This window comes from Simochromis diagramma, unplaced genomic scaffold (assembly GCF_900408965.1).
Source record: "Simochromis diagramma unplaced genomic scaffold, fSimDia1.1 OVJJ01000343.1, whole genome shotgun sequence".
In the NCBI taxonomy this organism is placed as follows: Eukaryota; Metazoa; Chordata; class Actinopteri; order Cichliformes; family Cichlidae; genus Simochromis; species Simochromis diagramma.
This window is the reverse complement of record NW_024386831.1, coordinates 15,846,978-15,868,138: the sequence shown is the minus strand read 5'-3', so window position 1 is coordinate 15,868,138 and position 21,161 is coordinate 15,846,978. Positions and strand designations below refer to the sequence as shown.

Sequence of the window (21,161 nt, the reverse complement as noted above, 5' to 3'; positions counted from 1 at the left end):
AATAATTAGAATAAACACTGAGGTTTTCTAAACAGCTGAAATGCTCGTCACTACCTTGACCTGCAGGCTGGCGGAGATGACTTTCCTCTCCAGAGCTTCAACCTGTCGCAGCAGGCGAATGTCCACCTCCATGGCCTTCTCCTCAACGCACCAGCTCTCCACTGCCTCCTTGCTTACCTCCTGCTTTTCCATCCCTGTCACACCAATAGCTGCCACCAAATATGTATGAAAACATTAAAGCAAACTGCTTTCTAAGGAACGCTTTTAAAAAAGAAATTCCATAGCCAAATGTGTCACATCACATTAAAAACTCAAATAACAATACTTTTAAAAATCATTAAATGCTGAATGTCTGCTGACTCTCAAAGGAAATGTGAACCCACCATCTTTGCTGTTCTCACAGAGCTTGGTCATATGCTCCATATGCTTTTGGATCTGTTTCTGCAAGGCCTTCTCTCTGATGCCCCGGCAATGGAGGGTCTTGACCAGACTGTGCAGGTTCTCCATGTCAGACACACTCCACCAGCCATGCAGCATTTCTGGAAACACACACAAATTGGAGAAGTGACTGTGCTTTTCAATTTTAGCAACATTTGTTTGTTCGACTGACAATCGCCACGGCATATTCTGTTGCTGTCTGGGCAATAGATATGTTCAGTCCAGCATATCTGATTTGTGCATACTGGCAGCGTGCCGTTCTTACCCTCTGGGATGGGCCGAGGATAAGGGTAGTCTTGGGTTTTGGCCCCCTCTATGGCAGCATATGAGGCACAAGTGGACTTGTCACTTGGGGACTCTGAGGTCTCGCACTTGTTGATAGAGTTATTTTCCAGAAAAGAGGCCTCATTTCCATGACCCTCTGCATGCTGTGAAGCTAGATCCACCATAGGGGGTAGAGGTGTGCCAGAGAAGGGCAGGCTGGGACTTGCCACTGAGCTAGACATGTCATGCTGTGTCAGTCTGCCTTCATGAATGCCAGACTTTACTTGCTGAGAATAAAAATGCATACACTCAGAATTATGATCAGATTACAGTTTTATTCCAGTGCCACATGCATGGTCCAACAAAGGAAAAATTGTGATGTAATATGGACTAATTCTTGCAACACTTATCAGCCCTCTAAAAAGACATGAACTGATCCTTCTATCTATCTGAGATGGAGATGCATTATTGTTATCCACCAACCTGAAAGATAGGCAATTCTGTGTTACTGATCCCAGGAGTAGTGTTGTAGCTATCTGTAGCTGAGGGATTAGTGGAGAGGAAAGAGGGGGATTTGGTTCTGATGGGTTGTGGAGAAGAGGAGGAAACTGGTGGACTGGAACCAGAGGTCACTGAGGACTCGTCGCAGGGAGAGCGAGGAAATAGGCTAAACCACTGGCTGCTTTTTTCAGTCAGTGTCTTGGACAGCTGGTCATAATGAAGGCTGGACTGAGGACTCTGGGTCACCCAGTGAATGCTTTTCAGCTGAGTAGCACTGAGCAGAAATGGCACCGCAGTGTCCAATTTATCCATCAGACCCTGCTGAGTAGGGACTATCTGTGAGGCAGGATACGAAGGATAAGAAGCCGTGGTGGGGACTTTAAAAGAATGACTGTTCTGTGTATTGATGTCTGAATCTTGACCCATTTTGCCTACTTCTAGAAGTTTGCTGAGCTTAGATAAAGAGCCAGGTTTTTGGAGGAAGAGATTGTCTTTGTCCTGCTGGCTAGCTATATCATTGTCTGTGCTCTGTGTGGAGCTGCAGACCACCGGCTTTGTCTGTTCCAACTGCTCCCCTTTTACTCTGATCACCTCAGTAGCCCACTGTCTTCTTCTCTCCTCCTCCTCCACTTCACAGCCTAAGTAACATAAAATGAAAATTATGTCAAAAACAAAAAAGAAATCAGTAAGGATTTTGATCCTAAACACACTAAACAACAACCAAAGGAGACATCGGTTTTGTTTTGCACCTTCACTGCTCTCAGTGCCTTCAACAAAAATGCCACTGCACTGTGGAAGGACCCAGTAACGCCGCTTGTATCTGTCCTGGCCAATCATTACAGAGCGCAGTAAGTGGGAGGAGTCAAACAGCTTCTGTCTAATTTGACTCTGTTGCTAGAGAGACACAAAGTTCAGGAAGTTATTAACCCACTCACACAGAGCCTGGGAGTGGTAACAGAGAGAAAAAACATTATGAAGGCCACATTTTACTACACTAAGCACACAAAATTCCAATTGCATGTGTGAATTTCAACAGGACTCTTCTAATTTGTAACCACAAACCAAGTGTACAGGGAGACCCATGTTCCTATAGGAAACTAAAGGCTAATTTATGAAAATTGTTTTGTTGCTCAGTACTTATCTTACCAACAGAGTTTTGCTTATGCTGCTTATGAGTCATTGCTGTGTTAAGTTTGAATCACTGAACATGTTTGCAGTTCAGTGGTCGATGCTGTGCACTTCATGCTGGTTTGTTATAATAGATCCTCATATTACATTTTATTTCTGGCAAACAAATCAGTCAAAATATGAGAATAAAATGCATCATGTGACTGTTAAGTACTCAAAATAATAATCTGTAAATTGTAACCAATTATTTCCTGGGTTCACCTAGTAGCATTTCAACCATTCAGTGTAGTTAAATGCTACCTTGATGTGTGCACATCTTTTTATTATTATTTTTCTACCACTCCTGGGCACTTTACACTCATGAGTAATTCTTGAGATTGGGGTTTCATTTACCTTGTATGTTTTCTCAATCTGTTTCTCAAGTTCCTCGATGCTGGCAGAGCGTACACTGTCATCCTACATGGAAAAAAAAAGTGGACTATTGCCATAATCAGCACAGATTTAGTCAGAGGCTCAAGTTAACAGCATTATGTTTCCACTGACCTCCTCTTCACATATGTCTGTTTTCTTTCCTCTTTTTCCACCTGCTTCTTCTTCCTCCTCCTCCTCGTCATCTCTTTGGTCTTCACTGTCATCGTCCTCATCTTCCTCTTCTTCACTGTCCCCTTCTTTCCTCTTGGATTTGTTTTGAACACTGGCGAGCACAAAGGCATGGTTGTTCTCTCCTGCCCAACTGTTGTCTTTCTTCCCCGTCTTCTTGGTGTGGATACTCCTCAGTCTTTCAAAAAAAAAAAAAAAAAAAAAAAAAAAAGGAAGAAGAAGAAGAAAAGAAGAAGAAGAAGAAGAAGAAGAAAAAAAAAAAAAACAACATAGGAAAAAAGTAAGTGCTGGTCACAAAATGTCCAAGTGCATGCACAAGAATCTTTGAACAACAGCCGAAATCACGTATACTTACTTCCGAAGCTTTCCCTCAACAACCCACTTATCCTTCCTCAGGTTGGTCATATAATCTATGTTTTTGTCGATCTCACTGAAAAACATCAAAAAAAAAAAAAAAAGTCGAAACCGACATTTCGGTGACCTTTTTGTGCAAGAGGATGAGGCATTTTCAATGCATTGCAGTGTGCACCAGATGTGCTTCAAAGTGTAGAGCTAATAAAAAATTGATGCCACGTAGTTTGATGCAACCTTGTGAAACTGTCAATCAGGCCACGATTTGTCATATTCCTTTTAATACTTCAGCTATTCCATTAAAACTGAAGACTCCATGAATAAAACAAGCCTGAATGTTCCACTCTCAGGCACAGAAAGAAAATTAACACACACTCGTCTGGCTGAGTGTTGCGACACAAACAACCTGCTGCTTAACACTGAGAAGACCAAGGAGCTCATCATGGACTACAGGAGGAATGCTGACCCACGTCCACCCATCTACATTAAGGGGACGGCTGTGGAGCGTGTGAGCAGCTTCAAGTTCCTGGGAGTCCACATCTCAGGATCTCATCTGGACGACCAACTGCTCCAAGCTGGTCAAGAAGGCTCATCAGCGCCTCTTCTGCTTGAGGACTCTGAGGAAGAACCACCTGTCCTCAGACATCCAGGTGAACTTCTATCGCTGCACCATCGAGAGCATCCTGACCAACTGTATAACAGTCTGGTACGGGAACTGCTCTGCCTCGGACCGCAGAGGGTCGTGAAAACTGCCCAATGCATCGCCGGAGCACCACTTCCTGCCATAAAGGACATTTACAGGAAGCGGTGTCTGAAAAGGGCTGGGACAATCATCAAAGACCCCAGTCACCCATCACATGGACTCTTCACCCTCCTGCCCTCTGGGAGGCGCTACAGGAGCCTCCGGACTAAGACCACCAGGTACCGGAACAGCTTCTTCCCCACAGCTGTCAGACTCCTGAACTCTGACATCTGACCCACGTTAACACATGGACTGGACACACACACACACACACACACACCCACAACCACCTACACACACAATGGACAACTGTACCCTCAAACACACAATAATAACATGCATGTACAGCCTGTACATACTTACAGTTATAGCATATTCATAACATACATAAGTAACATACATACTTCATACCATGTACATTATAACATACCATAATAGACCCATTTCTATAATATACTCACATATCGATATTATTGCTAATATATATTTGTAATATATCTATATCATGGCTAAAGCACTTCTGGATGGATGCAAACTGCATTTCGTTGCCTTGTACCTGTGACATGTGCAATGACAATAAAGTTGAATTCTATTCTATTCTATAAGATGCAAACCCTTAAAGGAAGCATTTACTTCAATGGTTATTAAGTTTACTATTTATGATTATTATTATTTTTTTAGGTGGGGTGAAATGAAAACACTGACATCATGAATTTCAGTTGGAGGCAGGGCACTCACCTGATCACAGCCTTACTGCAGCAAAGCTCATTTACCAGGAACGCTAAAACAGAGGCCTTCTGTGACGGACTGTGGGCTTGGAAAGGCTTAGTCCTAAGGCTAAAAGCCAGCATGGCCACCTCTTTCTGTTCAGAGTGACCTTCCATGTAGATCTGCAGAATCTCAGACACATTGTCCCGGTTGATCTCCACATTAGTCAAGTGGTCCCCTAAGATGGTTTTGCTCTTTAAAAAAATGAAATAAAAACAAAATAAGTAAGCTTACATGAGACTTCCTTTTTATGTTCTGTAGCCTTACGCAAAAAAAAAAAAAATCACAATATTGTAGGTGTCTGATAGAAAACTGTCCTTTCAAGCAATTATCCCTTCCTGATGTTAAGTGCTTAAGTGTCTCACAGGATGTGTCACATCTGGGATGTGCAGATTATTAAGACACACTCTGTATATCTCTCTTGGCATGCACACAACAGCTTCTTAGGAGAACATTTAAGTACAGTCAATCAAAGAAATGTTTATATCCAACTACACAATAACGTGGAATGGTCTGGGGAGGAATTAAATTTGTGATTTAAAACTAAAATGGGGCATAAGTACAATAATTACCCACCTAAAGACTTTAGATCTCTGAAGTTAAAAACACATATGGAGCAAATAGCTTAGGTCTTGTTTACAAGGTAAGCTGCTGCCAACATTTCCTTATACATTTATACGTGTCTACTGTCACTGCTGTCAATTCTTTAGTTATTACAGCTCACTCAGCATTGTAATAACCAAATCAGTGAGAATGCAATATTTAAAAATCAGAAACACCACATTTTAAAGGGACACAGTAGCATGTCTGTGCTGTATGTCTGTGTGTGTTATTTACACCACAGGAAGCGTTTACACTTCCAAAAATCCAAACTGCAATTACAACAACAGATTCACCTTGTGACCTGCAGGTACCCCAGGATCACACACAGCTGCAGAGAGCATGGTCACCAACAGGTCCTGGACCTTTTCCATATTCTCCCCAATGTTCAGTAACCCTTCTTGAAGGTCACCTATAGTGAGCGGGTCTGAATTTAAATCCAGTCCCAGCACCTTTCCAAAGCTGTGCAGAAACTGCAAAACCATCAGGCAGTTAGAGAAGGTGCTTCCTGCTAATACCAGACCAGGGATACGGGACAACTCTGGAAGAGGCTGTAAAGAAATGCAAATAAAAATTTAAGGTATGATAAAACCTACACAGAAATTATACACAAAACTATACAACTATAATAGTTACTGGATTGCAGTTTATAAAACATTATTGCAAACTGCTCTGATTTTGAAATTAAAAAGGGGCTGCATGTTCCAAGACATATTTTAGTGAAGGACTAGTTTGAACACTTGGTCAATGTTATAACACGAGGAGCCACACGGTGGCACTGTTTTAACCCTTTTCATGAATTCCAGATGCTTTAAATTAGCTTAAACATCTGTTTTGTTACAGATTGTGAAACAATTATACCATAAATCACCAAAAGCAGTTCTAATCTTTAAGGATGTGCACAGCTCCAATAATGATTATACTGGTTGATAACTATATCAAAATAATCACTGGACTGGTGGGAAATCTGCTCTTTCAGACAAATGGACACTATTCAAGACGGATATATGAACTCTTATTTCTATTTGCCAACATCTCAGCCAACATTAACACAGAGTGTGTATACCTTATGATCCGCTAAACACATGTCCTCATTTGGCTTCTTCAGCTCCTTTGCTTTTTCCAGTTCTAGTCTTCTGAGCTCCAGTTTCCTTTCCTTGTTCAACTGTTTCTCATCTTTCTTTTCTTTTTTCAGACGTTCCTTCTCCTAAAGGAAAGTTAAATCCTTACAAACAATATACTTATATTTACACTGATTTACAAAGTGAAGAACAAAAAAGAAAAGAAAAAAGAAATGCTTTTAGGATCACCATGTGCTTTCTTGTACTGTGTACTGAATGAATGAATTTATAATTTTATTTTCATGTCTGGTCATTTACATGGCCAGTTCCTCATGAAATTATTCAGTCATAAACAGACCGCACATGATGTTCCACGAGATGCTCAACAAAACAACAAGCACAAACACAATCCAACAAACACATGAGTCTAAGAATGAAATTTATTTTATTCTTCACCTCTTATATTCAGTCACACCTCATGTTATGTGCACACAGAGGGACCACAACGCCATATTCAACAGATTTCCTCAACCCATCTTTGTGTGCAGTTAGTCTAACACAGCATTTACACTTCTCCACATCCTTCTTCTTAAGAACATGTCTATTCTGACAGGAGTGGTCTCTTCCAGGATGATAACACTCTCAGCCACAAGTCAAAAAGGGTTACTAAATAATTTAACCATGATGTAGACCACATGGTAAGGCCTTCAACAGATCTCAAAATAACGGGACACCTGTGAGAGATTGTTTCAAATAATAGTGCACAATCAGAAGAAACTGGAAATTAAGTTTTTTGTTTTTTTTGTTTTTTTTATTTCTCTAAAAGAAGAACAGATTTTGGGAATCGGTGGCAAAACTAACTTTTGTTTTAAAGCCCTTCTGGCGTTATGTGATACTAGGGGTGCAACGATACTCGTATCGATATTGAACCGTTCGATACAGTGCTTTCGGTTTGGTACGCATATGTATCGAACAATAAAATTTTTTTAATTTATTTGATCAACTTTCCTTCTGACGATGCTGTCTGTGTTGAGAGCTCAGTGGATCTGCGTTCGACTACTCCGCCTAGGCTGCACTGTCGAGCACAGATTCACTGAGCGCAGGGCAAGCTAGCAAGACAGAAGCTAAGCTCCTTGCAACATGGCAAATTGAACCTCCTGCACCCTCATTCAGATCTGGCCTTTGGAACTATTTTGGTCTTCATGTGAAGTATGACCCTGATGGTAAGCGCGTCATGGACAAAAGTAAAACAGTATGTTGGATGTGCCACGCAATGCTCAATTACATGGGTGGGAACTACTGCGTTAGCGCAGTTTGCCCGTTAACGTGTTGACGCCGTCCAGCCCCACGCACGGGGCGATCCGCGGTAGCTCGTTAACGGAGATTTGCCGTGTTGTGGCGTTAACGTCATTTCAGATTAACGCTGACAGCACTAGTGGGAACAAAATGAATATCACTGCACATTTACTCCGACATCATCCTAGTGCAAAGACAAGTGGAAGCAGACAAAAAACAACAAGCACGCATGCTACAAACTTTACCCGAGTCATTTAGACAGCCGTTAGCACATGATTCTCCTTATGGGGACCTGATATGTTTAATATGCTGCTGAGAATATACCCCAGAAGAAGCGTATAGTATAGCTTTTATTTTGGAAAGAGCCATTTGTCTGTAATAAACTCTCTTTTCCAAAGATGAGTGATTTCTCAATCAGATAGATTTATTATTTTATCCCTTTGTTTCAGCAACATTAAATGTAAAAACTGTACGTTTGAGTTAAAATATATATTTATAATTTTAATAAATGACAAATTAAAGCATGAACATTTTTTTGTATCGAAAAAAATATCGAACCGAACCGTGAATTTTGTGTATCGTTGCACGCCTATGCCCCTGTACATATGGTACTATGTCCCATCATAGCAGACTGCTGAACTTTCCTTGTTTCACTCATCCTTCCTTCAGCAAGTCTGCAAAAACAAGCTGTGATACATCAGCAGTTACTCACCTCCGCCTTCTTGCGGGCCTCGACAGCCTTCATGAGTATCATGTGCTGCCTGCGTCTTTCCCTCTCCTGGTAGAACACAGACGTGCAGATTATATCATTTTCAAAGAAAGACATTTGTTCACAGATGTCATTCCTGATGACACGCACAAAGACGTAACAGTCGGCGCGTGTTGCACATTGTACATTGTATGGAACGGTTAAACAAAATGGGACACGGCGATAAACAAAAAGCAAATGAGGGCAGTGATGCATACACAAAGCATAAGCTCAGTGTTAGACACAGCCATTACAAAATTAATCTGAGCGTGTTGGCGAGAAGCAGGCTGAGAGTTTTAACCGCAAGCAGCAGATATTGTTTTGCAGCGACGAGCAAAATAATGAATGCATCTCCACTAAACTGATGAACCACATCATATTAAAGTACCAAGACATCATGGAGATTATATATTATTATTGCTGCATATCTATACAATCATATACGCATAAAAAGGACGAAAGCAGACACATGACATCGTTTCAAAACAAACAGTGCAATAGAAATATTTATTAGAGTGTGTTGCATTCATTCGTGATCATTCTGGGCAGATAATGGATGTGTGTATCTGAGAGATCAATAGTGCAGACATAAGCGGTGCACTGTACTGGAAAAGCCATGCAGACGGATGTTGTTTGACTACAGCAAAAACTAGGAGTTAACCATTGTTGAGATGGCAGCCATATAACACAACACATTCACAATACATTGTCAAAACACACAGAAGCATACTCATACCATATCTAGTCTATGTCTCTCCAACTCCTGGCAGAAAGAGTTGTCAAAATATTAAGAAACAGAAAAATTACACATTACAAAAAAAATTTAAACTAATATAAGAAATTTCCAACGCGTGTGACTTAGGCAACAATACCTGGTGCTTCAGTATGACGGCTTGTAGTCTTCGCATCTCCCTCTCCTTTACAAACAAAATTAGTTCAAGTGGAAAGGAAACATAACACACGTAATCATGTGTTCATTTATACATGCGTGTGCAATGCAGTGCTTTTTAAACTACAAGGCAAAAACCAAAACCATTACGTAAGCAGCGACAGACGTTCAAATCAAAACAAAGGTTAGCTCATTAACCTCCTCTCACCTTGTTACGTTTCTCAGCTTCCAGTATCCTGGCACTCGCCGCCGCTTCCCTTTTTTTTCTCTTTTCCTGCAAGCGCAAAACAGACCCGATGCACTCATTCAAGCACAAACAAAAGATGCTATTAACTGAAGCAAACCTTTGAGATATCTATCAGATGCTTTTGACTAATATATTGACTCATTTTCAACTAAGACATCACACAGAGAAAACTTTAAAACTGAGTGATTTCCTTGTTACATCCAAGATTGCCGTTTGTCAGTCTACTTAAAGCCAGCGGCTCCCTGATAATATCAAATCTAACAGACTGAAATCTTGAGCAATGAGATAATTATTTCCTCCCATTAAGACTGAAAGACAAAATGGCAGTGGTTATTATTAAACACCAGCAGGCAGTGAGAATAAATTAAGCAAAATTTCTATCAGTAATTATAGCCCCAATGAAATCCTGTTAAGAGCCACTTGCCAAGCGTGTCAACTGAAATTTGATTTATGAAGGCTAAAATATTCACAGCTTCTATTAGTGAGGGAATGCAAAGTAGGTATTTCACCTAGCCACGGTAAACTCTGGTCCACCTCTTTCTTAATGAAATACTGTATTTTGCATTAAGCTCCAGCATGGTCTGAGGAGATTTTCATATTCAATGGCACTTTTTGCAAAAAACCAATTAAGCATTAGTCACATGTACTGACTAAAAGTAGGACCACATAATTTAGGAATAGCCTTTGGTTGCTTTTTTTTCTTCCTATAAATCCTATCAACAGCAGAGAGGAAGTGTTTAAGAATGTTTCTGCAATAACTTTCAGGACAAACCTCAAGAATTTGCTGTGCACGGAGTTCTTTCTCCATACGAATTTGCTGAATGCGCTTGATCTTCTCCTGGTAAAAGGATGAGGGCGAGATCAAATGAATTAACTATTAAGTCATGCATGTTATAGAGCGGTGGAGGGGAGCACGGTGCGGGGGTGAAGACGTACAGTGGCTCTATGCAGATGAGAAAGGTGCAGCATTGTGGAGAACAGCAACTTTCTTGTACGGTTTCAAAGCTATTCAAGTGTGCTTAAAACCTTTTCACCTTGGAGTGCGTAAAGAGCAGAGTGGCTCGAGCTCTGCGTGGAAAATTAAACATAAATCCTTACTTGCTGTTTAAGAATCTTCAGCTGTTCCCTCTTTTTCCTCCTCTCCTCAGCAGCCATTATTGCTGAAAAACACATGAAAATCTGGTCTGCACAAAGCACGTCATCTAGTGTTTCAAATGAGTCTGATTTGACGACAGAAGTTTACCTTGTTGTTTCTTTGCCTCCTTTGTGGCTTGCGCTATAGCCTGTTTCTCTAGTTTTCTCATCATTTTGATCTGAGCTGCCTGTCGTGCTATTTCTGCAACATGATGAAATATAAAATATGAAGCATGAAATCACACGTGCCGTAAGGTCCTCAAAATATTAGAAAAACCTGACCTACACATACCTGCCAAATCACTCTAAACAACCTACAGAGACAGTTTTTTGTGACAAGCTAACTGGAGAATTTAAACACTGCCATAAATGCAAACAACAGAGTAGGCTGATTTTAAAGGTGTAATCACAACTGGAAGTTTAGGTCTGAGACTAAGAGTCAAACCCATTTGTGGCTGTCCAATAAGACAACAAATCTTGTTGACAGCAAATCAAACAGCAAAACACTCGATATGTCTTTAAGCATGAAGTAGGAACAGTTAACAGGTTTATAAAGGCATATAAATACAGACAAAGCCTACTGTTTTCAAACAAAATTTTTGATGTGAAGCCTGCCTCGATCACAAGATTTTCAAGCATTTTTAAAGACCTGAAATTTTAATCTGTCAAATTTAAGACAAATGGTCCAAAAAGATGGACAAATTGAGGAAATGCAGGACTGTTGCCATCCATCCCAGGCATGAGAGCCTTGCGAAGATCACACCGAGATCAAAACACGCAATCCTGAAAGCAGTAAAAAGTAAAAAGCAGTCGAAGGGTAACAGGCAATACCAGCAGAAAACCACAAATGAAACCACTGGACACCAATAAAAACACAGCAGTGCAAAAAGCTTAACTGGATGCTTCACATTTCTTTGTGTACATTCTGTGTAGAAAAGGCACAACTGAGGCAAAAATGTCTCAGTTGTGACAAAAAAAAACTTTTTTTTGCACGTTACCAATGTTTGGAGGACCAAATGCCATTGTACACTCCCAAATGTGAAACATGGTGAAGGGAGCAATGTAGTCTGAAAGCTGTTCCGCTACCTCAACTGGAAAAAGGAAGATCAAGGCACTTAAGTAAATCAAACAGAGACTGAATGGAAAAGAACCATGTTCATATTTTGGAAAGCCATGTCAGAGTCCTGACCTCAACCCAGCTGAGATGCTGTGACATGAACTGATCAATCAGAAAATGCTGATGAACTAACAGTTCTGCAGGCAGGAATGGTCAAACTTCATCCTCACTGTTCTGGAACTAAGCTATAAGAAAACGTGATGGAGGCCTTTGCACCTAAAGGACATTTTCCAAATTAAGACGTTCAAAGTTTACCCACTTCTTCCAGCTTGCACTGACTTTAAAACAACTTCTAATGCTAATAGTTATTATCAGTAACATGGAAAGCTGCATGAAAACTGATAATTTAGTTAGACTTTAACTATAATTTAAACTCTGAAGTTAATTAAAATTACTGTGAAGAAATTTCTGATAAGAATTCTGGGTTCCCAAAAGGTTATCAATGATTTCTGAGTCTCCTGGCAGTCTAAAGCCCACCTTTAACAGGTGCCATGGAAACATTTTTCCACGTTAACTGACCTTGAGCTTCCAGCTTACGAAGTAACTTGGCATCAGAGACATCTTGGAAGTTATTTTCACCACCATTTAGAGGATAAGGTTTCCACTGTATAGCCCCAATGCTATCACCTGTCGGCTGGTGCTCAGACTTTGTGCGCCGGCTGCGCCTCCCATCCATCGCTATGATGCTGGGAGCAATCTCATCCTCAGCCAGTAGGAACCACTGTAAACCCTGGGTAATTTGAAGTAGATACAAGCAGAAGGATAAAAATGGCTAGCTTAGCGCTATAAACTCCATATACAGGGTCATTTTGATTTTAGTCCATTTCTATAACCTTCCAAAGATGCTGGGTTTAAAAATGCGACTTTCACATAAATTTATTTGCAATTTTCTGATTAGCTGAAATGTTCTGCAAAATCAGCACTGAGAGGCTAAAATTAACAAAAGCTACTAACTGTACACCAAAGATTGCACATATAATAATCACTGTTGTTACTGTGAGCTCACGTCTGTAAGAAACGAACATGAAAAGGTAGAAGCCTTTACCTCGGGCCCTTCTCTGGCTTCATAGAAATCCCCAACTTTAATTTTTGTACTAAAGCTGAAGTTGTCTCGTGAGATTTCAGTTATTCCATTCCTGATTAAGTACTGCAGACAAAAGAATAACACACACTAATTAATCCATAGGTAGGAACCACCAAACGTTACATAATCCTTCAACAGTCTGATTAGTACATGCAATCATTAAAAGCTCTAAATCCACTTCTCAGAAAATACCACTACCTTCACTACATCAGGATACTGTCGGAGCTTTTTCCCACACGGTGCAAAGTAAGCCACCTCGCCTTGTAGACGCCCCGCTACAGTCCTGATGCGTGTCTCTCTCTGCCACCTGAATGGAAAAAACAAAACAAAAAGACACCAAGTAAAACATAGTTAATATAGAATTGATGCTCACAGTGTAGTCTGTGGCCTTGTTGTTCACCAGAGTGTAAATAAATGGTCACTGGCTAGCCCAGCAGTTCCCATGAGCTCCACTGGACTACAGCTTACAGAAAACACATGTAGGATCGTATCCCAGACAGCAAAACTAGGCTGAAATATAGCTTTGCGGCCTCTGCTTCCTGTGAACCTGGTAATGAAAAACATCCCTACAAGATGAAAGGCTGTCCTCGTTCAAGCCTGCAGAATTTGTGGGCAGGGAGCTGCTAATGTTGCATGTCTGTTTTGAGGCTGGATGCAATTAAACCCCAACTGCTGTCCAACTGACAGGCCTCATTTAATTTCCATCCCACTATGATGTATTACTCACAAAGTCCCCAAAGGAGAGAAGGTATATTTTTGTGGTCTGCTTCTATTTGGACATTGATGAAGATGTCACCGCATTCAAATCTGGAAGGTTTTTTTGAGTACCAGCTGCAGTCTTTACCCCACGATTACCACTTTAATCTCCAGTGTGTCTTGTTTACACAAGTCAGCAAAATCTTAAAAGCGAATTAGACAAATAACATGGTAAAGGAGAGAATGATTTGTTAAAAGAATAAATATGTCATATTAATTTAGGTTTAACTGAAAACTAATATTTAACCGATGTGGCAGACCTGCAAATATAACTGCACTGTCTGTTGGTGCCCATACTGTGTGTTTTAAGCTGCTCCACCAAGAAAAAGTTAGCTGCAGCTGATGTGCAAAAGGTCACTTTTCAGCCATCAGTGAGCTGACATTTTACTTTAACACCTACAGCCTAAACACCAACACTACAGCAAATATGACACTGAGAACAAATTGGGCATGGTCAGAATATCAAACCTTTATCTGGCTCTTTTGATACAAAGTGCAGGCTCAAACTCTCACCCAAACTCAAGAGGCAATCGCAGAACTCTCTCATCCGTAACCCTCCTCCTCCTCCCCGATCCTAGAAAACAGGAGAAATGACTCAGCGCTTTTCTCGCCTTCTGAGGGACCTGAGCAGACCCGCCATCCGTTAAACTATAAATCCTGCTTCAAGGAGACATATTTGATGCCTGTTGTGGCTAACGGTTTTCAGTATTAAACTACAGTCCGCATGTGGGTATCGATACGCAACACCACACAAAACAGCATTTTAATGTTTTGTAGGAGGGTGCAAACCTCACAGATGCCCCAGAGGTTCAGCAGTACAAGTAGCATATGCAGTATTGAGTAAAATATGCTATATTTTTACTTTACAAGTTTGTTGACAAGATCGTTAATTATATTTTACTTCAAAATGCATCATCTCCTCTCACTGAAGCCTGAATTGTAGCTGAGTTTCATATCAAATTGATATTTCATCTGGATTATGGATTTATTATTTATTACCTGGCTGCGAAGCAAATGTGAAGGGTGGTGATGGTGCACTTTGTTTGCCCATTGCTCCGGTGCTGGTGGTGGGGCTGAAAAAACTACTATGTAGACTTGGAGGTTTGGTAATCTGGATGTTGAGCAGGGAGGGGGTGGCTGAGAGGCTCGAGGAGGACTTTTGAGTAGACAATGAGGTTTGAGCTAGTTTCAGAGGACTTCTTTCTGCATCGCTATCTGCTTCTGTCTCAACGGACTCCTTGACATCATCCTCAAAGGCATCAGAGTCGCTCCCCAGGATGCTCTCTGACTCTGTGGGGGATTCCAGTGTGCCACATACAGAGAGAGATAAATTATTACCTAATTAACAGTCCACACACATTCAAACCACACTGAGCACAGCTAATTCCCAGGACCTACCTCATATTTCACAGCTTCTATCAGCAATAAAGTATGATCATGTTATTCTTTATTTAATTAAAAGACAGGTCTAATTAATCTAACCTGAAAAACTGCTCCCAGAATCTTCATCCTCATCATCATCGTAATCGTCCCCTAAAGAGTCGTCTGAGTTTTTGCTGCTGTGGATATCAGGCTCACTGCCTCTGACCAAATCTACAGGCAGACAGGATGTGTTGGTTCTGGTGAGGCTCTTTCCCGAATGCACCGTCTGGGTAGTTTTCCTTGATCTGGGTTCCGATGAAGCAGAAGCCTTAAGAGGGGAGGCGGAGCTGTCCAACATTTCCTTGGTGCCAGTGCTCAAGTTGATAGGCATGGAGCAGGGAGGACTGGTGGCTGCTAAGAGAGGCTTGCTGTTGGGGGTGCTGCTCTGGATGCGGGGCTTAGTGATGAGGGCCAGAGGGGCATCCTGAACTGCACCGTTGATCGCTCCGTTAGGATAAAGGTTCAGGAACATGTTGCTACTGCTGGTGTGGAGAGAAAACAGCTCACTGATACGACTATAATTCAGGTGGTGTCAGCAACAGTGAAGTGGACGCTTAATTGTGATTTTCTGTTTTTGTTTTCTTTTTACCAGCTTTGGCTCTTTGGTCGCTGAGAGAAAACTTGCTTCACAGAATCCGTGGAATTGAGGGGCTTTATAAATAAAAAAATAAAAAGGAACACACACACACAAAAAGGAGGAAATAATTACACCAACTGTCACTCATATTACACTGCTGTGGGCTGTAAATTAAGGAATTTAAGGTGTAATAAGTGACAGTAACAATGAAGAGATGGCTCGAGCCTGTCAGAAACAATGAAGAAACCCGGGCGGCTATGGGAAAAATATTTTCAAATTGTTTGGCTTACAGCCATCATGAGACATTAGCTGTCATCTTCTATTTGTTGCCATTGTCAAAATCTGGCAATCAAAGGCATGCATTTAATGTACAGCCATCATCCGAATTAAAACCCCTCTTGTTACAGATTGCTACATTTCCCTCCTTCTTAGGATAGCGACAATAACAGAGTCCTGCAAAAGAGGCCAATTTCTCTCTCTTGATAATAAACAGCCCAAAGCATAACGGAGCTAATTGCTTGTCAGTTTTGTGAAGTATTCCCACAAGAGCTAAACACACTGTCACTTCTAGTGATGTAGTGGTCAGATGCTCACCAAGTATGATAAAAGCCCAGATAAAGGCGCGTGAGCATTTATTCTCTGTTGTGAAAGAACAAAATCATTTCATGACAGAAACCATGGTGGCTGATAAACAAATAAAAACAGGATTATGTGTGCGTGGATGCGGAGGAGGAAACGCTTTAGGCTTCATTGCTGTCATTTATTTCACGTGCTTCGATACTGTAACTCACCTGTTTCGATTTAGAAGTGTGTAAGAGTAACAGGCTTTGATCTGGGAAGTTTCCACTGCTGTCCTTCGTGTTATTGATGGGATGTCTGTGTTTGTTAGAGGGCATCAAAAATTTGGGCATATGGGACTCTCCTTTTGAGGCCAGCAGTGTTTGTGGTTTGGGTAAAGACGACGGGAAAGGAGGTTTGGGTGAACAAAGAGGTTTCAGTGGGGAACACTGAGAGAGGGACTTTTTAGTGGAGCAGAGGGCAAGAGGTTTAGGAGAAGAGGAGACAGAAGCATGCTTTGGCGAGGATGAAGGATGGAAGCGCTTTGCTGATGTTAAAGTGGCCAAATGTTTTGATGAGCTGGAGAAGGAGATGGGGCTGGGAGAAGATCTAAAAGGCAGAGGACAAGCCGCTCTCTGGGATTGTGGTAAGGGACTGTTGCTAACTGCCAGTCCTGTGGCCTGTATGACACTGGTGTGCTGCTGGCATTCCTCTTCTGAAGTCCTGGGCCTCTGGAGAAACAGTGCTGCAGACTGAAGCAGGCCAGCAGGACTGGAATAAGACTGGGGGTGATAAAAGGAAGTCAAACGAACACTGTTACAATGTCCGTCTTGAGTTGAGCTGCCATCAACTGTGCAAGGTCTCTTCTTTTTACTCTCGGGAGTGTTGTGTGTCAGCCGCTGAGTAGGAGGATGAGGCAAACAGAGAAGACAGAATGTCATTTCAGCTCCTACTGAGAGAGCCTCATGGTGGCAGCTCTGTCAGCTAGCACAAAGCCTAGTTTGACACCCACCAAAGAGGCAGCTATTGACAAACCAACTACCATCTAATCAACAGAAAGCATTTTTTATTTTTCAAATACAAATTAACCTTTATTTGTTCTTACCTTAGAAACAAACTAAAGCAAGCTTTTTCACATTAATCAACTATTAGACTAAAAGGAAAATATTTTGAGAACGTTTTCAGCAAAAACTGATCTTAACGGATTTTCAGAGCTTAGCTAAACACACTGTTTACAGAGCAGTTCAAGAGACGCACTTACTTTGACTTTCTGCTTAGCTGGACTCTGTTTTTCATAACCCGACTCTTCACTGTCGCTGCTCTGATCATCATCATCTTCCTCTTCCATATCGTCAGGGTCGCTGCTGCTCTCCTCAACCTCGCTGGAGCTTTCTGACTGAGACTCTGATTGGCTGCCACTCATGCTCGATGTCTCTAGTGGTCTTTTGTTGGGTTTCTTAATGGTAATAATACAAAGTCAACATTTTTTTCATTAGGTTATAGAGGAGGGACTAAACAATAAACTTTCAATAGATGAAAACACTAAAGTGAGTTTGCATGGAGTGGAATACACCGCTATCAAAGGCTCTTAAGTGTTTGACCAAATATTAACCTTTTGGTTTGCTTTCTCAACGGCTTTCTGATGTAGCTGGCCCGGCTCATGACTGTTGGCTTGAGGTGTCTCCTTCTTTCCCTTTGCTAGTAATGAACTAGTGTTCATAGCAGGAGCGTTCCCAGCAGGAGAGGAAGCACTCCTGCCATTCACTGTTCCATTAACACCTAAAGAAACTGGCATTGCACATTTATTTTAGTGGACACTTATGAGAACAAGTAATATGACTCATATTACTATCAACATGTTAAGAGGACAATTAAAAGGAACAAGAAAAGTATATGAGGTTAACGACCACACAGTAATTGCACTTAACAAGGCAAGTTTTATATTAAAAGCAGTATGTAATTTGTGCATACGCTTTCCTTGTTAATCACTTTTAATTTACACGTCCTTTTTATTGCCTAATAGGGCACAAAAGTAAGACTAGGGAATAATTTCTCACGAGATCTTTTACCTGAAGGCCGTGACTGGAAATCAACAGGATCGTGGCTCTTGAAGGTTGATAAAACAAAGGGATGTAGACCTAAAAGAGGGGGGAAGAAGGCTGCAGCTGCTCTGGTTTGTGTCTCAGATGTCCGCCACCAATCTGAGTGCGAGAGAAAGACATTGTACAGTTAGGCATTAATAATCTGTTAGTGAACTAGTGGAGAACTGGATTTAACAGCCCTATTTCACAGTATTCACTAGATTCACATCCATTATCAAAATGAGAAAAATATGAAATATATAAGTATCTTAAGCATCATTACCTGGAAAAGTACCAAGCTGTGATGGAGCAGCCAAGGCAGACAAACCGAGACATCCTAGGCCTCCAAACTCAGAGCAGCTTGAACTTGATGCGTTGAGCGCGACAGGAGTGTTGGCTAAATTCAAACCATTGGGGCTGACAGACATATTTACACATTCATCCTCCATTATTCGCAGCGAATGACCTGGAGAGCAAAGTAAACAGTTATAAGAATCACTGAATCTACTGATCACCATCCAGCTTCCTATCAAATCTTTACACGCCTACATGTTGATACAATATATTCCCAATACAGTGACTATATTGTTAAAGAAAGAATGTATTACCACACATCACAATGGGCTTCATGATGACATGTAAAAGAAAAAAAATCCAATAGACACAGATCGTATTAAATAAAAGAAAAAAAAAATAACTTGAATTTACTTTTGAATTTTAGCCACTGACTTACTAAAACGAGTGACTAGAGAGTTAAAATAAAAGGATGACTAATCATCATCTCTGCTTGCGTTGCAACAGATCTAAGCTGGATAAAGCAGGATCAAATTAAACACAGGAGCTGCTGGTCCAGAGTCTGTATCTGGTCACAAGCGATTTAAAGAAATCACAAAACCTTAGAAAATGAACTAGGGCTTTGCGCACCTTTGGGACTGACACAAGCATGAATAACAAACTCCCTTTTTCTTAAATCAGAATTAGCCTCTCAGTATTTAGTTAAGTGTAGACTGAAAATAAATAAATAAATAAGAGGACAAAGAACAGAACCTCGTAGTACAGTGAATACTGACAGTGGCCTAATAAGTGTTATCAGAGACAGGAACAAACTTCCATTAATCAAGAGAGAGAAATTTTATTTCTGGATAGTTGAATAACATTTAAAAAAAAAATTATTCTTTGGTCTTAACCTTTGGACTTCATATGTCAACAAAGTAACAAAGTGATAAAATATTTCACCAGATTAAAAATGTAAAAAATTACCAAAAAGAGGGCAATTTTCTTAGATATCAGTATTGAATCAGACACTTGCTCTTCCACTGTTAAATATAATAGGTGGTGCTGAATAAAATAGTTCAGAGATAAGCTCACAAACTTAGGAATGCTCGACTATAATTCTGTTCAAAGGAGTGTTGTCATCGGTGGGCTTGTGATACGTACCTCCCAAAGGGGATGAGAAATCTTTGAAGGAACTCAATTTAGTTAATACTCTTAACAATGATGTGACTACAGAGGTGCGAGTGCGCTTTCAGCATTTACTGCTCAGTGCAAAATAAATTATCTGGGAAATTTCTATGCACGTTGAGTGTAAGGATGCAAAAATGAATTATTTATGAGAGTGTCTGTTCTTTATTGTGATAGCATGGTGATAGCATGACACACACACACACGCACAAAAAAAACAAAAAAAACACCAAAGCCACAACTGGTTTTGCGGGCATCTTATCATGAAGGAAAAAATAATTACAAACCAGGATATGTAAATTTGCACATTATTTTGCGGTCACGGGGCATCTGACAGCTTACGCATCACTGTTGCTTAATGCATAATAGCTTTGGCCACAATTAGTATTCAGAGAAACCAAGAGATGTTGGTGGCTGCACGCACAGTGTGAGGCCGACAGACGTGTCAAATCACACAAAATAAACGGGAACTAAAAGTTGTCAAAAGAAATCCACAAGGACACACACAGCTTTTTAACTGTTGACATTCATTAATTCAATGGCCTTTTCATTTCTATCAAAACTATAACATGTTAAAGACTGGAGGAAAGGTGCCTTAAATCCTCGACTGCATTGTGAAATTTGAATTCAGTTCTTCTGGAGAATTTAGCTGGATGGCTCCTTTAAATAAATTTGCATTTATAATTTGTGGACCGTCTGAAAAGTCAGTCAGAATGATGGATACATTTAAAATTTATATTCATAGCTAGTGAACTGAAGACTGCGGGTTCTGCATGCAGCACTGCACTATTGAACTTCAACCTCTCTATTATATATTTTTACTCTGTCTGAAATATGAGTAGAATAACTGAATAAATAATTAATTAAGATCTGAGAGTGATCTAATTAAGATCTACGCTCCAGTCTGTAAGCCTTTAACCTTTCATTCAAGGGGGTTAACAAAAGTACTGCATTGACAATTTCAGAAATTTTTATACATAGTTGAAATAAAAATAAATATAGATTCAGAAGGAATTACACAAACTAACAATTTTAAACATAACAATTGTTTTCAGTACTTGGATGAAACTCCTTTGCAGTCAATTACTGCCTGATGCCATCTTTTTCCTGCCTTGAAATCTTCTGCCTTTGGCTACCACGATTGTGGATCTCTTAGCCTTCAGTTTTGTCTTCAGTAACTGAAAAGGATCTTCTATTAGATTAATATCGGGTGATTGACTTGGCCATTGAAGAATATTCCATTTATTTGCCTTAAGAAACATTTGCATTGCTTTCGTAGTTTACATTGGGTCCATTTGCCCTGTGAAATGTTGTTCATTCAATTTTGCAGGATCTGAG

At 40.5% G+C, this 21,161-nt stretch overlaps 1 protein-coding gene across 8 annotated transcripts in view; it reads right to left on the bottom strand.

Annotated features, from left to right (window-relative positions):
- Positions 1 to 21,161, bottom strand: part of LOC120731273 (bromodomain adjacent to zinc finger domain protein 2B) — a 49,629-nt gene that overhangs the window by 2,738 nt on the left and 25,730 nt on the right. For 4 of the 8 annotated variants that reach the window (XM_040028218.1, XM_040028221.1, XM_040028219.1 and 1 more), the window contains 30 exons: positions 18,646 to 18,828; positions 18,351 to 18,482; positions 17,894 to 18,069; positions 17,543 to 17,737; positions 16,515 to 17,180; positions 15,736 to 15,797; positions 15,207 to 15,628; positions 14,724 to 15,014; positions 14,238 to 14,298; positions 13,167 to 13,275; positions 12,930 to 13,031; positions 12,404 to 12,614; positions 10,877 to 10,969; positions 10,732 to 10,793; positions 10,406 to 10,471; positions 9,595 to 9,660; positions 9,370 to 9,414; positions 9,234 to 9,260; positions 8,462 to 8,527; positions 6,459 to 6,599; positions 5,689 to 5,943; positions 4,763 to 4,986; positions 3,287 to 3,361; positions 2,875 to 3,109; positions 2,725 to 2,787; positions 1,953 to 2,097; positions 1,186 to 1,841; positions 704 to 989; positions 384 to 539; positions 55 to 209 (listed from right to left, as the gene is read on the bottom strand). In XM_040028218.1, the coding sequence (XP_039884152.1) occupies positions 55 to 209; positions 384 to 539; positions 704 to 989; positions 1,186 to 1,841; positions 1,953 to 2,097; positions 2,725 to 2,787; positions 2,875 to 3,109; positions 3,287 to 3,361; positions 4,763 to 4,986; positions 5,689 to 5,943; positions 6,459 to 6,599; positions 8,462 to 8,527; positions 9,234 to 9,260; positions 9,370 to 9,414; positions 9,595 to 9,660; positions 10,406 to 10,471; positions 10,732 to 10,793; positions 10,877 to 10,969; positions 12,404 to 12,614; positions 12,930 to 13,031; positions 13,167 to 13,275; positions 14,238 to 14,298; positions 14,724 to 15,014; positions 15,207 to 15,628; positions 15,736 to 15,797; positions 16,515 to 17,180; positions 17,543 to 17,737; positions 17,894 to 18,069; positions 18,351 to 18,482; positions 18,646 to 18,828 (5,426 nt within the window). The remainder of the gene's footprint in view (positions 1 to 54; positions 210 to 383; positions 540 to 703; positions 990 to 1,185; positions 1,842 to 1,952; positions 2,098 to 2,724; positions 2,788 to 2,874; positions 3,110 to 3,286; positions 3,362 to 4,762; positions 4,987 to 5,688; positions 5,944 to 6,458; positions 6,600 to 8,461; positions 8,528 to 9,233; positions 9,261 to 9,369; positions 9,415 to 9,594; positions 9,661 to 10,405; positions 10,472 to 10,731; positions 10,794 to 10,876; positions 10,970 to 12,403; positions 12,615 to 12,929; positions 13,032 to 13,166; positions 13,276 to 14,237; positions 14,299 to 14,723; positions 15,015 to 15,206; positions 15,629 to 15,735; positions 15,798 to 16,514; positions 17,181 to 17,542; positions 17,738 to 17,893; positions 18,070 to 18,350; positions 18,483 to 18,645; positions 18,829 to 21,161) is intronic. The other 4 variants (XM_040028222.1, XM_040028223.1, XM_040028225.1 and 1 more) reach the window with 4 other exon arrangements.